General features: G+C 27.9%; 2 protein-coding genes across 3 annotated transcripts; both read right to left on the reverse strand.

The window, feature by feature from the left end:
• Positions 1-1,252: 1,252 nt before the first annotated feature.
• Positions 1,253-5,972, reverse strand: LOC101499302 (uncharacterized). 2 transcript variants are annotated; one of them, XM_004486824.4, is made up of 11 exons: positions 5,675-5,972; positions 5,315-5,434; positions 4,637-4,749; positions 4,349-4,557; positions 3,503-3,784; positions 3,362-3,420; positions 2,741-2,777; positions 2,552-2,623; positions 2,306-2,456; positions 2,090-2,224; positions 1,253-1,881 (listed from the first exon to the last, which is right to left on the reverse strand). In XM_004486824.4, exons 2-11 carry the CDS (start codon positions 5,421-5,423, stop codon positions 1,492-1,494), a joined length of 1,557 nt encoding a protein of 518 aa, XP_004486881.1. In that variant the 5' UTR covers positions 5,424-5,434; positions 5,675-5,972; the 3' UTR covers positions 1,253-1,491. The 2 variants fall into 2 exon arrangements, with proteins under 2 accessions (XP_004486881.1, XP_027189320.1); XM_027333519.1 differs by lacking the exons at positions 5,315-5,434; positions 5,675-5,972 and having other exon boundaries at positions 4,349-4,553.
• A 5,228-nt stretch (positions 5,973-11,200) lies between these two features.
• LOC101498979 (uncharacterized) lies at positions 11,201-16,774 on the reverse strand. Its single transcript, XM_004486823.4, has 7 exons — positions 16,336-16,774; positions 15,406-15,505; positions 14,468-14,533; positions 13,139-13,253; positions 12,903-12,985; positions 11,848-11,909; positions 11,201-11,642 (listed from the first exon to the last, which is right to left on the reverse strand). The coding sequence occupies exons 1-7, from the start codon at positions 16,509-16,511 to the stop codon at positions 11,531-11,533; spliced, it is 714 nt and encodes a 237-aa protein (XP_004486880.1). The 5' UTR covers positions 16,512-16,774; the 3' UTR covers positions 11,201-11,530.
• Between the last annotated feature and the right edge of the window lie 1,653 nt (positions 16,775-18,427).

Genomic DNA, 18,427 nt, shown 5'->3' on the forward strand with positions numbered 1-18,427 from the left:
CACTCAAATTATAATATCATATGTTTATAACATGAGATGAGATGTTTGAATATTTAACTAATTCACACTAATTATATATCAATATCATTACAATTTACATTAAATTTTCTATGAAATTTAAATATTTTAAAATGTCATAAACTAATTTGTTTATAATTAATTAATATACAAATATAATTATTTATAAAATAAGATAATTGAATTTTATAAACAAATTTATCTTCGGAAAGATGATATTTGACGTGAGATTAATGTGAATAAATCACGTATTCAATTATAGTATGACATCAAAATATTTAATAAAATGTTATGCATAAACTACTTTATTGATTTTATAATATTAATGATGTATTAGCCAATTCATAAAATTTAGAGACTAATGTGTGTGACGTATATAATTTAAGGACTAATTTGTATATTCACTCAAAAATTAAGTGTTCTTAAAATCAGACGATTTAAAAAAAATCAATTTTAGTTCAATTGATCGATCAACTTTTATGATTTTGATATTGACGTGACTAGTGGTTTATAGGGAATGTGACTTGTATCAACCATGATTTTTTATTCAATCTACCAATTTGGTCTTATTTTTTAAACATTAATCAATACAATTAAGGACATAATAACTTTTTTTCTACATAGAGGACTAAATTGACTTCTTCTTTTTTGTCGATAGAGGTTTAAATTGACTTAAAAAAATTAAAATTGCACATTAACTAAAATTAAATTAAATATGATTTATTAAAAAATTATGGTAAATGTTCATTTAACTCTTAATTTTTTAGTTTTTATGGGATTCTAATTTTCAATAATATAAAATATATTACCAAATTCTAATTTTTTATAATATATTTGGAGGTGAAAAAAAAACGAAAGACCATCTACCAAAACTTTATGATACATACAACATATAACGACGTTTATTTTCACTTAAAAAAAATATATGTTTAGATTAACCAACACGAATACTTTTAAGGAATTTTTTTTTTCCTATATCTATATATATTGCAAGAAAAAAGAGGGGGAGGGTTTGTGGATGATGTGCAAAGAATCTTCAAAATCTCATATACTATTGTTTGATGATATTGGTACATTTTTGTAAGCATGCTTATGGGGGCTGGTTGATCCCTTTTTCTAAATCGATCGTTTTTATTTATTTAAAAAATTAAATAAATAAAGTATGTTTTTTAAATTGATGTATTAAACAAAGAAATTCATAATATTTTTCATATGAATTACAAATTAAAGCAACTTAAAGGAAATAAAAGCTTTCAATAACTAGATTTGATCTATCACTTGCCTTGTATATGTACATTTTTAGTATGTTATATGTGTATGTACACATTTATGTATCTGTCATGTACAAAAGTTGCACATCCTTCTATATAGGATTATTAGAAAGCTGCTTGCGCATTTTTGCCTTCTAATACCCATTTTCTAAGTTCTTATGAAGAAAAAAAATTCCTATATGATTGGTTAATTAAGTTGCCATCAAATTTCAATCTCTTTAGCTAGTCCTAATTTGAATGCATTTGGTGTTGGCTCCACAGAAGCATCTTTCTGATGATAATAATGTTGATGATTAGTCTTTATAGTCCAAAGCAAAATCAACAAAATCATTATCAATGCAAGTAACACCATTCCTATCCATGCCATTTTAACATATTTCTTCATAGGCTTGCAATGATTGATAACAACTTGTGAAAATGCATCTTTTACTACCTTGCATTCTAATAAATGTTCCATACTTGGATACACATTCAATAAGTCTTGAATTGCATTTGTGTAATTTTCAACTCTAAGGTATTCACTATCTGTTATAAAATTTCCCATCTCACATGTCCCATCATTTGCATCCAAACAAGTAAAAGCCTTCAATACCTTCACATAGCAAAAAAAAAAATATCAATATTGCTAGAATTTTTTCTTTTATATATTTTTAGTTCTTATAATATCACTAATGTTTAACTTAGTCCTATATAGATTTTTTTATAGGACTAAGAATGAAAATATTTTTTATAGGAACAATAATTAATCGGCATTGATTTTATAAAGACTAATAATATATTTAATCATGTAGCACACGTACCTTTGGAATGTCGCCTATTCGTATAGTATTATCTGCACAATTTTCAGGCTGGTAGAAATAATTTGGTGGTGCTGAGAAAGGATTGCAAACATGAACAAGATTTGGATATGTTGTTGCTTGCAAGTTGGCATTCACCTAGACAATGACCAAAAATTACTCATAATGTTGAAGGGGGAAAAGGATGTTGATATTTTAGATTGTGCAAAATTTAGTTACCTCATTAACAAGATCATAGATTCCAACACTAAATTTAGATAGAACTAGTTTTGCTTTGAGCAATTCATGACATGGGAGGATAGAGCTTAGGCTGTTGTTATAAGGATTTTCTTGAAAGTTGTCAAGAGCTGTGCAAGCATCACTAGAAAATCTACATACAACATGTTGAGGACACTTTAGTAATTAAACACCAACCTCTATTTTATTATAAAATAATTATTACTATGAAAGGAATTTTTTATTTACTTTTGTAAGAAAAAATAGACTCCAAAGAATAGCCAGCATAACACTGTCATCAACCAGCAAAGTACAAGAAACCTGTGAAAAAAGAAGTGGAAAAAAATAAAAACAAAATATATCATACATGTAACTTATGTTTGTAAACATGAATAAATACACATGCTTCCCAAACAAATGAAATTTTAGCATGCTTACAGGTTGAGTGCCTTCCTTAACCTTAGTACTCCGGAAACTGTTCATATAAAATTCCAACATTTTTTTTGTCAGAAACATGCATCAATCATTATGTGTCAGTCAATAAATAATTTATAATGGTCCAATCATTATGTGTGAGTCAATAAATAACTTATAACTGTCCAAATAGTCTCTCATTTTCTAAAAAAGGGCAATACATTTGAAAATTGTTCATCTATTAACTTCTATCATTAGAGTATATGACGTGTTATGTTAAGTAACATATTGATCATAAGTCAATGCTAATACTCTATAAATTAATTTGTCAATAAAATTTTAGTCATCTCGTGAACATGTTGGTCGGTGATTGCAATTGTATATGGACAAATTAGTCTATAAGAAACCTAAACTTCATAAGTAAATTAGTCTACTGTGTGATTACATTAATTAGAAGTCAAAGGCAAGTGACAACATATTCAATTAACATAATATGTTATTGTCTCCAACGGTAAAAGCTAAAAAGAGAAATGATTTTGAGAGATTTCTACAATTTGAGTTACATGTTTGTCTATTTATAAAAATCAGTGACTAATGGTTACAATTTCGATGACAAATTTACCTATAAAAACAGGATGTTAATACCTGACAAAACTATTACAGCAACCAAGTTGAAGCTCATAATCATGGTAGTAGCTACAAACCTGCAATCAAATTAATTTATTCCATTATTTCTATGCAATTTGTCATTGATTTAACACTAGTAAGAGAAAAAGAGAGTCTTACACTATTTTCAAGCCCTTGTTGATAAGTCTCCTATTCTTTCTAGCTTGCATATCAATATTTGCAGATGCATCTTCAAGTCTCTTAGCTGTAGAGTCAAGATTTTTAGAAGCCTCAACATTGACATTGGCTTCCATCAAATTACTCTCCATGCCTTTTAATGCTTCTGTTGTGTTGTGTATTGTTTCTGATGCCTTGTTTGCTGTGTTGATTATGATATCAACTGAAGTTTTTGCTTCAGAATGGAATCTTGCACTCCCTACAAGAACTAGTCCTGTTGCAACTCTACAAAATCAAGAGTCATGCATTTACATCACTTGAAGATGTGCCAATTTTACATAATCTCCAATTATTAATCAAGTAAATGTACATCTTACTTTTTATTTTACATTCAAAACTAGTTTTTTGTCTATGGTACTAAGATCAAGGTTTTAAAATCTGGACCGCGGCATAAGGATTGTTATGTATACATAGTGCAGCTGCTATTGAGACTGCATGAACTACATTTGACTAAGATTCTCTTTAGTATCAAAAGATTGCGACTCTACCACAACTTAAAACTTTGATTATTAATATTAGAGAGCTCGTGTGATTTCAAATAACCTCTGTAGCACCTACAATTTTGTTCAAAGGCGTGTATGGTGTCTAACATGTATTGGTGTCCGATCGTGACACATGTGATTCCATTCAATTATTTCATTTTCTTAAATTATTGTTGGTGTCATCGTGTTGTCAATGTTATGTGAGGTATTGGTGGCGCAAATGACCAACTAGTGAAAAACTATTCTTTTCAACTTGGAAAACTATTATGATTGTTGCTAAGGCTAGAGACAAGGCTGAAAAACTTACATGACCATTAACATGAGAAATATAGCCAAAGGAATTAGTGAAACAACACAGCTCTTGTAATTACAAGGAAAATCCATCTTCATTCTTCTTCTTCCTTCATTTTTGTGATAACAAAACTTGGTGATTAGCAAAAAAATTCCATACAGTATTCCACATAGAAGGCACAGCATTCCAATTGCATATCCATAAACTCCAGTGAATATCACTGACTACAAAATATTAAACACATGTTAACAATATCATTGGTGTTATAAAGTTAGACTCAAAAAGAAGAGTTAAGAAATTTACACTCCAATAATTCTTGTTGGTGATGTTGAATCCTCCTCTGTACTTTTTGAAATGATCTAAAGGATCCACTCTAATAGTATTATCACTCTGTCTAATTATTTCTGACACATTACCTGCATCAAACATAAACATAATAGTTCTTTAGTACCAAAAAAGCCAATTGCAAAAAATGAAACAATGCACAAATTTTATTGGTTACAAAACAATGGAGAAATTGATTATCTCATGTTAAATTTTAAATATTATCATGTGAAGTTTTTGTGTCAATTGATTTTTATACATTTTGATAGGATTCTACATATTAAATATTTATTTAATGTATTAAAGATGAAAAAGGTTACATTCCTAACAAATACAATTTATAACATGTATTAGTCTCTAAACTTGGGCAGATACATGATTCAAAATCATCTTGTGCATGATATAAAATCTTTTAGATATCTTCATTTTTTATTATCATTAAACACAAAATTATAACCATTAATTTGTTAACCTTTAACCAGGAAATCCTTAATCCTACTCCTATGAACTCCTTACTTTTAAAAGTTTGAAAAGACAATATAATTAACAATTGATGTCAAATATTAATAATCATGTCACATACACATTATGACATTAAGTTCCATTTGTTTTTTCCTTGAAATAAATACTTAATTTGAAGGAATGTGATAAAACTACCTGAAGCAGAATCACCAGGTGAAACAGCTTGTGCTGATATTTGTAGAAAACCCAAAATTACAATCACAATTATAAATACCAAAATTTTGGTGCCTTTGGCTATGACCATCTTGAATTAACCTGCCAAAATGTAAAGATATATATTCATATATTATACCTACCAATTTAACTAGACTCAATCAACCAATTGAGAGATGAAAAAGAAGTCTCCATGGTCTATAATATATCATAATCAAAATTTGCATATGGTAAGCTATATATATGTATAAGAAGCAATCTTGAATCTACTTTATTATTGGAATATAAGTGAGTTGCAAGGAAAGAACATTATGACATATGATTTTTTTCAGAGTAACTTACTTGATAACCTGAGAGATGAAAGGTATTGGAAATTCTTCCTAAGACCTATAAGAAGCTTCAATATCATAATCTTGAAGTTTAAATGAATGAATCAGTTGCAAACACATATCAAAAACTTTTCCTTCAAAATTCTCTTTATTTAATAACACAAGTGGAGTTGAACCATATCACATTTTCAACTCTCATAAAGACTGCAAAAAAGTATATGTAGTCATAAGATAACACCATTTTTTTTTTTTGTCAAATGGTTAAAAAGCAAGAAGCCAAATCCAACATCTCAACTAAAACACTTTAAGATATATAGTTTTTGTCATCCTCTGATGGCTTTATATAACTAATCCTCCAACCACAATAGATCAAATAAAAGCTCCTTAATAGGTTGGTTTGGTTTAGTTTCTATTATGAGAGTTACTCTGTTTGATCACTCAGTGAAAATATTAAATTTTATCGATGCAACAGTTAAATATTTTTATATTATTTTAATGATCATTAGCTATTAAAAATTGTAGAAATTAGATTAGATATTGATTACAGTACAAAAAAAAAATATATGAAATTTGTCTGTCGGACTAAAAAATTGTTAACAATACGTTCAATTATATTTTACTGTATAGAAAATTATAAAGATATTCGACCAAACAAAAAATTATAGAGATGTTTTAAGGAATAAAATGAGAGATGTATACGAAGTAATCTTTTTTTTTTTTCAATTTTTTATTACTAGATTAAATGAAAAAAGAATTAGATAATACTTTATTTTGTTTCTCTAATTTTGATGACTAATTTTTTTTTTAATGATATATATTAAGTGGGAAGTTGTTCTAAAAAAAGTGGGGATTATCACCATTTGCCATTCTAAGTAAAAAGAAACATTTGCCATTTTAAAAAAAATAAAGAGTAATCATATTTAAAAAATTGATTTCTACAAGTATTATTTATTTTATGGTTTAAGTGTGGCGATATTTTTGTTCGTCGTTTTGGTGTAGTGTTATTTTTATTTGTCGTTTTAGTGCGATATTATTTTGATTTATTGAATTTATATGGTATTTGTTTAATTTAAATTAAAATATCAATCTTAATCAATTCAATATAAATTTAATTAATGATCATGACGTTTTCAACATTATAGCTTTAAAATATAAATATTTTAAATATTTCAATTTTATTATTTTTATAGTCATCATATTTGTATGCAAATTTAGATATTGGATTAACCATTTTTCGTTTTTAAACACTAATTTTTATTATTTTCGAATGTAATTCGTACCAATTCATAACAAATGAATATTCTTTAGCCAAAAAAAATTATGATAATTTTATAGAGTAAACACCGTTTCTTATGCGCGTTGCGAACATGACATATCTACGTTCACATCTAGTCATCAATTGTGAATATTGAAGCAACTTAGTGCTTTCATTGCTCACAAATCATAAATAAAAAGATAAATCATAATAAATAGATAAAGTAAGTTATCTAAAAAAGTGATAAATTCCAAATGAAATAATAGTAAAGTAAGTAAAAACAACTTTACTGAATTTATAAGGCCAAAATAGAATAAAATAAAACGTGTAAAACACTCCACTAAACTTGTAAAAAGGGGTGAGTTTAATGTGAGTGTCAAATTTTTCAACTTAATCCACGTCTGACATCATAAGTCATAAACAACAACTCCAAATATTCAACAAACTGGACCTAAACCCTTTTTTTTCTGCTTTTTAAATTACATTCTTAAAGTCAAATATGATGACTTTCTAGTCAAGGTAACTACAACTTGGTGTTGCATTGCATGGTGTGTTTTCAAGCATGCTTTTTAAGCTATGTTATCTTATATTTTTGGTGCAAACAAGTGAAATCTATAATATATTTTTATTAATGAAGAATTATCTCTAAAGAATCTAATAGACCATTTTTAGATGATCTCCTCTCTCGATTACATTTGATTTGAATATACTTTTTTTATTTTTTATTTTCCAAGTTTTGTTACTATAAAATTGTTTTTTTAATTTTCTTGAATTGATTGATTTTTGTCTATATAAAAAAACTATTTGATTTTTATCCTCTATGATTCAAAATAGTAGTTTTTAATCCTACTTATGATTCATTTTAACAAAATAAAACTATAATAGCCAAAATTATTTTGTATCTTTTGATTATGTGATGTGCTAAAAGAAAGTAGAAAAGGAGTTCCTTGTTTGTCCATTCCCTTAATAATAAGTCAAAAAAAGGCAATAACAGTTATCTGATATGTTTCAACATCGGTTGCTCAATAATGACACTTTTTTGGGCTTATCACCAAATAATACAACTCACCCATATGCTGCCTGACATGATATTATTCGAAGGTTTTTGCAAGAAATTCAGAAGTGGCTTTTTTTTTTTTTTCTTCTATAACAAAAATATTATGTTTACAATTTAAAGATATAAATAATGGGAAAATTATTTGGTATTCATGAGAAAAAAGGTGGATAACCATAAGATAAAACTAATCTAAGATATAAATTATTTAAAAAATAATTAAACATAAAAAAATTGATATAATTTCAAATATTGTAAGTAGAATATCCAACAAAATTCTATACCATAGAGTTGTCACTATTATTGGTTTTTGCTTTGGACCCTTGCTGTATTTTTGTGTTTGTTTTATACTCCAACTATAGAGTAATTAAGGTTAAATTAATTTTGAGTACCTATATAGATAAATGTTAGTATTTTAGTTAAGTTAATAATTTTTTTCTTTTTTAGAACTTGATTTCTAGTACTTTTACTCTTTCAACACCTTCATTAAACTCTGAACCAATAATATTATTTCTCCAAATATCAAAGGATTAAGGGAAAATATGAATAACGCCTATATCTAAAGTAAATTTTAAACGAAGAATCAATCAAAGTAGCCAGCCATCTTCATGTTAACAAATGTCAAATACCGTGGCGAAGTTGTGATCAATTTTATGGGATGGCTAAATTTAGAAACACTCACCATTGTATTAAAATTCACAAATAAGTACTTAACTAATAAATAAAAAATTAAAACTAATATAACATATAAGCTATTTCACTGACAAAAGAAATAAAAATTAACTATTTAAAAATATTGAGTTCTCAAAAAGTCAAATTCATCAATTTATAATTGATTATGGACTAAAGATACTTGTGTATATTTCAATGCAACATTCTTTATTCTTTTTTAATTTATAAAAAGTAATGTTTTTTCTTTATAATTTTAATAATTTTAATATTAAAATGAGTTATGGATACTATTTGGTTTGACTAATAATAAACCAATAAACTAATTATTTTTATTATTATTTATTTGAACTTATAAATTTGTATTTGAAATAGTTAAATATATATTATTAAGAGTAATTAAGATTTTGTTTGGTAAAAGTTAACTTATAGTTCATAATTGATAGTTGAAAAGTTAGCTTATAATTGATAATTGATAATTGATTACTCATAATTGATAAATTTAACTTTTACAAATATAAAATGATAAGAAAATATATAATTATTTAATTTTAAATATATTTTATTTTGAATGTATTAAAAAATTAAATCTCAATTTTCGAGCAAATTCTCCTCTCTCTCTTCCTCTCTCATGTTTGTTCTCTCTTTAGGTCTTTTTCGTTGTGAATTTTAAGGAAGAAAACAAAAACAAAAAAAATCAATAAATCTTGTAACAAATACAATTCAAAACTTAGAGTGAAAAAAATACAATTCTAAACTCTCAAACAAATTTTCAATTACAAATAGTTGTGTTTGGTATAAAAAAATTTAAGAGAAATAAAATAAAAATTTATTTATTTTTATTTTTTGAGTTATTTTAATAAAGAATTAAAAAAAATTCACCAAAAAAAATTTACGTAGAAGAGTTATAGAAAATAGTGCATAAGAGAGTGATTAGTGAATGAAATAATTATTTTGTATTACATGAAGATATACTAATAATAAAATTATAAATAAAATAAAATGTAAAAAACTTTAAATTAATGTAAAAAGCTTATTTATCAAACACATTTATTTTATTCAACCAAACTAAAAAAATGCAATATCAAAAACTAGTTTATTGATATTGCCAAACATCCACTACATATACAAATATATCTACTTAATAAAACAAAGAAGAAGAAAATTACAAGCTACCCCATCCATCAATGACCCTTCGCCCCTGGTTCTATATATATGTAGTATTTACTTTTCTTTTCTTTTTCTTTTTGTGAAAAAAGAAAAAAAAAAAAAAAAAAAGTCCGTCGAAGTGTTTTTTTTTTTTTTTTTTACTTATTCAGTATTAATTTAAAAGAATAGCAAAATTGAAATAAATAAATTAATTCCATCCTGTGAAAATATTAAGTGATAACTAAATTAAAATTTTCTATTTTTAAAAATGACCTTTATATTAAAACAGAAAGAGTACTAAAATCATCAAAATGAAAAAGACACTAAATGAGAAACCTCAACCATCAATAGATATTTTTCGAACAAAACCCCATCTCTAAGCTAGTTAAATTCCTAAGCCATATGTTTAAAGTCAAGTAACAATTTTTTTTGAAACTTACATCTAAAAAATTTCTTTAAAATTGTCACTAATTTGAGCAAGTACTTTTATATATATATATATAAAAAAAAAAAAAAAAAAAAAAAAAGATTAAACAGTTTGAGTAAGTACTTAAATGTTAATAAGCTCTACTCAAGATAATCTTGAACTTAAGAGTAGTTGAAATATAATAAACCAAAAGATCCTTTAAAAACAATACCAAAAGATAACAAAAATCAAGTGCAGGATTAGAAGATAAAGTAGATCAAGAAAATAAGATAAAGAGATAACATTATAAACATCTAAAAATTTATTGCAACAAGTTCCATTTAAACTTTTTTTTATCAGTAAAATAAAATCGCCAAAAACTGTGCAACATATCTTTCAAACTTAAATCAATGTCATGATCATAAATCAAACAAATCAGATTATGTAAAGCCTCTCAATTATTATATATAGAGAGGCTTCAGCATATCAGTAAAGATTTGGCACAATTGTAGGAAACGAGTAATATACGCAAGTGTATTAATAATGTCATTAGAGTGCCATAGATTTTGAAAGATAAATTGCCATCACAACTATCTCAGTTCTGAAAGGCATTGGCAAATCATCAACAAAGCTGTTCAACGCCAAGCACAAAACCAGTGGGAGTCGCAGACCCACTCAACTTGCAAATTAATGTGTGTGAAAACAATTTAAAAGCATGGAAGATTCAACCAGTTACCAGAAAATAAAGGATATAATTCAACAGAGTGGAGAAAAATTTATGTTGAGTAATGAAACTAAGTCAGAAAGAGATCCACCAATAGCACACCTTATTAACATGATGGTAAAACTTGTGTTTCACCCATGCTTATGCACATAATACAATTATGACATTTCCATGGAAGCTCCCCAACCCATTCCATTTTCAATTAATGGATAGGAGGAAATCAAACATGGTAAAAATATGTACCATTTGATACAATATGCATGATAAAATGCACCAACAACATTAACAAGAACGATAAATAAAATTATACCACAACTTATTGCTCTCATTGCCTAAATTTAACTGAATAAATACCATGAATACAAAATAATTCCTATAGTACTACTAAGTTAGAACAAAACAAAGGAACAATAGCAGCTAACATCTGAAGAAAAAAAATATGGAAACTAATTCAACTTGACGACTATCAACAATTATTCATTCTTTCTCCTTTTTTTCAAAAGAAATCTTGGGTCAACTTGACTGGCAGTTATTCACCTGATTGAAGGCAGAATATGATTAGTTCTACCGCAGGCAGAAACAATTAAGAGACAAGCCAGTTCATCGAAAGCATCATGATTGTGGTGGGAGAGGTGTTCTTGGAAGTATGGAATTGGCCAGCTCTTCATTCATCTTCACTGGAAGAGGTGGCATTTGCTTCATCACCTCTGGTGAATCATTCAACCTGTCGAAAAAATAAGATTTAATCCACTAGTATAATCAAAGAGACATATTTATTTTCTTTGATTAAATTATCAAATTATGATATAGGAAAGGACTAGCAAGCATTCACATACAGAAATTTGAAAAGAGAAACAAATAAATCACTTACATTAACATACTTCCTTAGAGAGAGTAAATATAAAAAGAACAAAAACAGTACAACTCACTCATTCATTATTCTAAGGATGTTGTCTCTAGTTTGGCACAAAAGATTGATGTTCTCTTGTATCTGGAAAGAAGAGAGGAAGCACAAAAAATTATTGGTTAGCTTTACAGCCAAAGAAAATGGCCTAAGAATGGAAATCATACAGATAAACTAGAACACCACTTTCAGAATATCAAGCAGAGACATTGTGAATTATCCCAGCTGTAATCAGCAATGCAGTTACAAAACTTCCTAACATACATGATTTCAGGTTGTGGACTAAACTATTATAAGATATGAAACAACAAAAGCAAAAAGGGAAAATTTTCACAGTGTACACACAAACATATACATATCTGGTATACGATTACCTGAATTTCGGTAAACTGTTCACATGTCTACGAATGTTATTCTCATTCTGCCACTATCAGGCAATGACGCTTAGCTCTGCATAGGTATTTTATGTTGCATGTGTTTTCAGAAGTAAGGCATTTCTATAAATACTGATTAAATTATTGAATTGTGGTTGGCATAAACATTTGAAATGAAGAAAATATACATTAATTACTATTAATTTTGTGGGGAACTCTAATATACTGTTCATATTTACATTCTTAACTTTCCCTCTGTTTGCTTTCATACAAGTTATAATTGAAGAAATCTCATTCTAGACAGTTTGTATAAGCTGAACACTGGTTTAAGCTCTTCACTAGTCAAAACAAAACCATAACTAAGGATTCCAAAGCGTTTAATAACACTGAGAATTCACTGCCAATAATGGACATAAAACCTTAAATGAAAGACAGAAAAACAATTGAAGCAATTTCTCTGCTCAAATGTTACCTTAGTAAGTCATGTTGGTGAATAAGCGTATTATTGCCGAGCGACCGAAATGAAATTAATATAAAATAAAAAACAAGAGTATAGAAAATAGAACAAAAGAAAAGCTAGAAAAAAAGGCCTAATACCAAAATCCGGTGAATAATACAAATAAATATATAACCAGTCTCACTCAGAAGTTGAATTTTTTGTCAAGCACGTCATAGGTAAAATAGATTAAGGATATTGTCAACACACCTGAAGAGAAGAAAGATTTGCAGAAATTTGGCTCAAGGCCTGCGCATTTTGTTCTAATAGCTCACCAGTGGGACCTCCAATTGCTGCAAAATGATGATGAAAGAAGTTAGTTCACTTAAAAAAGGCAAGTACTTGAGACAAATCAAAGCTGAAACAAGTGCCCATTGGAGATATAAGGCTGTATTGCTTTTTTCTCAAACCAGGTATGAAAAAATTCACAAGGCATGGAGCTTGACCTGCATAAGAGATGCCATCATCGTTGTCCATTGTAATCATTGGTGGCGCATATGGAGGGACATTGGGCCGAGCAGCAAAGTGAGATGATTTTGCTGCAGGATCAGAAACCCTTTCCTGGAAAGAAAAAGAGAGTTTTGATAAGCATCTAAAGTCCCATTAAAGAGAAGAATAAAAATGAGAATTTCCAATATTTCACAAAGGCATTAATATTTTATTAGCTTTCTTCAATTGTGCTACTCTTTGTTTTTGTTTCCTGGTACTTCTTTAAGCCTATATGATAAACTATTAATTATTTAACAAGTCAAAAGAAATGAGAAAACAGAATGTCATGCTAGCTTCTTCCCAGTAAGATAAGTTCACAGTGCTCAGTTTATATTCCAAAAGAAAAAGTAATAACAACCATCATAATGAAATTCTAAGAAATAATGTGTATAGAGGAAAATTCAGGTAACATTTACTACATGAAAATGAAATTTTTAGAGGCCAGTATCAGAAAAGAGAGGCAAAATAGCCTTAATTATCCGGCACTTTTACATGTCTAGATCTAGAAAAAATAGGATAACATTTACATATCCAAGGAAAGCTTAGTTAAAATTATTCAAGCTGATAAATGACCCAAGAATGCTTAGTAAAAAGATGTCAAAAGTTTAGGTTGAATATATTACTCGGTATAAGTACTCTCAAGAAAGCTTTTTTTGCAGCAAATGCCAGTAGTTAGTGGGGGATTTGAACCCGTTACCTTTTGATTTCTTGTCACTCCAGCCCAGTATGTCCCTCCCCCAAATCAACCCATTCACCTTATAACTCCTTATTTTTGTTATCTTCGACAATGTAACATATACTAGTTTGCTAGACGAATTTATAAGCTAGTTACAAGCTGCAAATTTCAAAAGCATAATAATAGTCTTGTCATTCATATATCGTTGAAAGTAGAAGGCTTGGAGAAGGGATTTGTTTGATGCATTATATGCACTGTGAATGAGGGCTTCTCCAAAGTCCTAACAAATCTATGGAGGAACAGGTCCAGAGGTCAACCCTCAATCCATATAACACAAGGATATACATCCCCAATTTAAAGATAATCAAGTAGCCTTTACTCGAAGTAGGGAATTCAAGGCAAATTAAATTTGTGTGACTAAAGCAGGGATTCCATGGTGATGGCGTGAGAACACGAGAAACATAATATTCACCAGATAAAATTCACATAGATAGGACCAGATACAAACAATATCCAGATATAAAAATAAGGAAAACAAAAGGCATTTCCTAAGTTGTGCGTGAGGAAACAAAACACACAAAACGAAACATCCAATAAATGAAAGATGTACCTTTTTATCTTTACTTTTTCGTGATAAATTGTGATCATCCTTCCTTCTCTTGCTATTTTCTTTCTTCTGTAAGAAATGAAAAACAACACACCATTATAATAAGTGAATGCAGAAACTGAGTTTATGTAATCTCAATAACACTGAGCTTCTTTATTTCATATTATTAATTAAAGGTGGGGTGGGTTGCAAACAGAACCAAAGTATCTTGCACCGTTCTAATGGATGAATAGATCATCAATTACCCTTTTCTCCCGGGAAGGAGCAATATGATTACTATTAATGTTCTTTATCAAATATCTATGTAATTGAATAAATCCTATTATGAATCTTTTATTAAGCTAAAGAGAAGATTATGACATATCTCCACGAGAAGTTGGGTACAAGAGGCTGAAAGGTTACAAAAAGTTTATAATACATAGTTCTAATATTAGGTGGATATACTTACCATGCAATGAAATATCAAAGATAAGATTCCCATGTCCCAACAAACAGAAGAATTCTCAAAAGTCACGACGAAGACATGCAGTGTTATCAATAGTGGAATGCCAAAAAACCGCTACGTAAAATAGCGCATAGCATTGTGGCTAATAGAAGTTGAAATAAATCAATTATCCAGGCAGTGTTATCAATAGTGGAATCCTAAAATTGTCTATTATCCACTATGAAAAAAAAATGCTATTTCCGCTATTTGGCAACACTCAAATGAAAATCTTGAAAACTTTAATGACAAACTTCTAGAAAAGGCTCATGATAAGTTAGAACCTGATACCTGGTTGATACGTGATCCAGATGGTTCATTAACCAATGGTCATAAACTTACATATAAATATATAAATTATAGTGTACCAGCACCCTTATAAAATCAAGGGATGTATATTTTCTAGCATTCACAATGAAATAAATGACTCAAGGCAGAAACAAAAGAGTATGTAGCTTACGTTCATCCACCTGACTCGCAGCGCCACATCCCGGACTGTCTTATTCTGTAGCTGTAGGGCTATCTTAGCATAGCGTACTATGTTAGATTCTGTGGCATACCTACAAAGAAAATTTTGAAATTTTCATTAATTTATGTGGCTACCTATATAGAATATCACTGATATGCATTCCTAATCAAAACACATGTGTTAAACAGTGTGACAATAAAATGAACTATCTGTTCAATCAAAGTACAGAAGAAAAAAAAAGTGTTGTATTTAAGGGTCGGATGTGATTCACTTGAATTCATGATTCTGCTTGTATTTTTGCTAGTTCATTATAATCTATGTAACAAATGGTAGATAGTGGAGCTTAGCAGCCAACCTCCAAAACACTAAAGTGTTATGGCTGCTACGTCTAAGTTTAGGGAAACAGTGCATGAAATATAAACCATAATACAATACACATGTAAAAACTACAAAATAGAAGAATACACAAAATTAAAGACATATTGATAGCTAACAATCAAAGTTCAATAATATTCAACCCCAATAGAAAGCAAATAAGTTTTACACCAAAAAATCCAAATTCCAAAAATAACAACAGATGGAGCAGCTATAAGCTGAGGGCATGTTCATATATTTCCATTTCACAGTAGCAGCTGCTATTTGGCAACTACTCAAAAAAGCACCACGATGGGTTTCTCGTAGCACCTAGAAGTTGCTACAGCGGCTATTGACTATTGTGATTAAAATTGCAAATTGTTTACTTACTATGAACCCTAATTCATGACTTGAACTGCAAAAATAGATAACAAACACCTAAATTGAATTGATGGTAATTAATTTCAATTTGCAAACAAAAATCAAATTGAAAACATAAAGATAAGGCATAGTAATTAATTCCGTATGCTAAACAATAATTCGATAAGAAAAAAGAAAATTACACACTTGGAGAGTCCATTTTCAAGAGTAGCTTGTTCTTCAGGAGTCCAATCAAGGGATATGCCTGGATTATGCTTCATGTTCATAGCAAGACCTGAAGAACTTTCGGGAACCGAATTTCCGTTAAAAGAAGAAGGATTGACTTGCTCTTGATGATTACCGGTACCAGATGGGTTCGCCATCGATAACCTAACCCTAATTCTAGCTGTTGGTAATCAGAAATGTTGTAACCCCAAATGAAAACGTTGGAAATTGTTGTATCTAAGGAAATTCCGATGAAAGGGGTTATTGGAATTGACGGTTAGTTCCCGCCAAATTAGCAATAACGGAGAGAGAGTGAGTGAGTAAGAGAGTGAGGTTGAAACCGAATTGAGCTGGAATTGAAGAAGAAGAAGGAAGAAGAAGAGGGTTTTGATTGAAGCTGGAATTGAAATTGCAGGATCAGAGTTATTATTATATTATATATAAATAATAAAGAATACTTAAATACTTTATCCAAAAAAAATACTTAAATATAGATAAAATATATTTTTGAATATATTTTATGTCCTCTATTTTTTTTATTCACGATTTTAGTCTAGTTATTTAAATGTGAAAGTGCATTATTTAATCTTTTGAATTTCAAAAAAAAATTGTCTGCCACTTAATTTTGAAATTAAAATCTCATAAGAAGTAGAGGGATGAGGGATCTAATTAGAGAGAATAGATAGAAAAATATAGTATATCAAATTACTTTCATCATTTAATTTTTGTATCATATTGTCATGTTGAATAATGAGTAGCTGACAAACACCTAGATAATTTTGGGAAATCTTAATAGTTTAGAGTTTTGTATTGTTTTCATTTTAAGTATTGAGACTTAATATGCATTGTTACACCACCAATGATTTGCCAACTTATTGCTATTTGTATCTACTGACAATGTTGATAATATTTTAGAAATTAAACTAAAAAAATGATATTGTCGATTGATTTAATTGAATATATGTATAAAAATAATTTAAACTGTTAATAAGTATAAATTAAATTAAGTATTTATTCAACTTTACATACTACTAAAACTAAACTCCAAATCTTGACAAAAAAAAAAATTCCAATTTCCAAATACAATGTTATTAAATTTTCTTTTGAAATTTCAGAAATTGTGAACATAAATTTTCTTTAAATGTACGTGAACATAATCTTTAAATGTACATCCTTTTACTTGTTCCTTTTTTTCTTTTCTTTACTCAATAGAAAAAAAAAGTGGTTTAGAGTTAATTTTTGATTTAAAATTACATATATAAATCATTTTTTGTTTTCTTTTATGTAAATAATTAATTTTCATATATATTTTTTTTTCTTCATAATCTAGTAGTCTAATAATATGTTTTTTTTTCTCATTTTGATGCAATATTGTGTGTTCGAATTAATTTATCAATTTCAATCGAGTGCATATTATAAATTTAATTAATTAATTTGACATCTTCAACGACTACAGAAACATAAATATTTCAGACACTTTATAATTGAAATATTTATAGGTTTTGTCACATTTATAAATATTTTAATATTTTATAATATTAATTTAAATGTTATAAATTTATTCATAAATTTATATTTTTTTTATAATTATAAATTATATTATTTTTAATTGTTGTAATCTCTATCAATTTAAATAAATTAATATCATATTTTTTAATTAAAAAAAAAAGTTAATTTACCTAATATCTAATCATTCAATCATATTTGTTAGTATTATATAGAAACAACTCTCAACCAACATCTTTTAGCACAATGTGTTCTTTTCCAACATCCAATCATATTTTCAATACTTTTCAACACATTTAAGCCTACAATATTTTTCAATAACTATAATTGAATGATTGGATATTCAGTATAATTAAATATATTCAATATGTAATCCTTTAATGCCATGTCAGTTTTTCTTATATTTAATTATTTTAAATTAAATTTAAATTGATTTTGACTTAGAGGAATCGGTACTCAACAAAATTTTAAAATATCAAAAAAATTATTTTTTCTATTTCATTCAAAAAATTAAATATATTTAATGAACATTTAAAGTGTAAATCTAATTTAACACGACATGAAAGAG

Source organism: Cicer arietinum, chromosome 1 (assembly GCF_000331145.2).
Source record: "Cicer arietinum cultivar CDC Frontier isolate Library 1 chromosome 1, Cicar.CDCFrontier_v2.0, whole genome shotgun sequence".
NCBI classification, from domain to species: Eukaryota; Viridiplantae; Streptophyta; class Magnoliopsida; order Fabales; family Fabaceae; genus Cicer; species Cicer arietinum.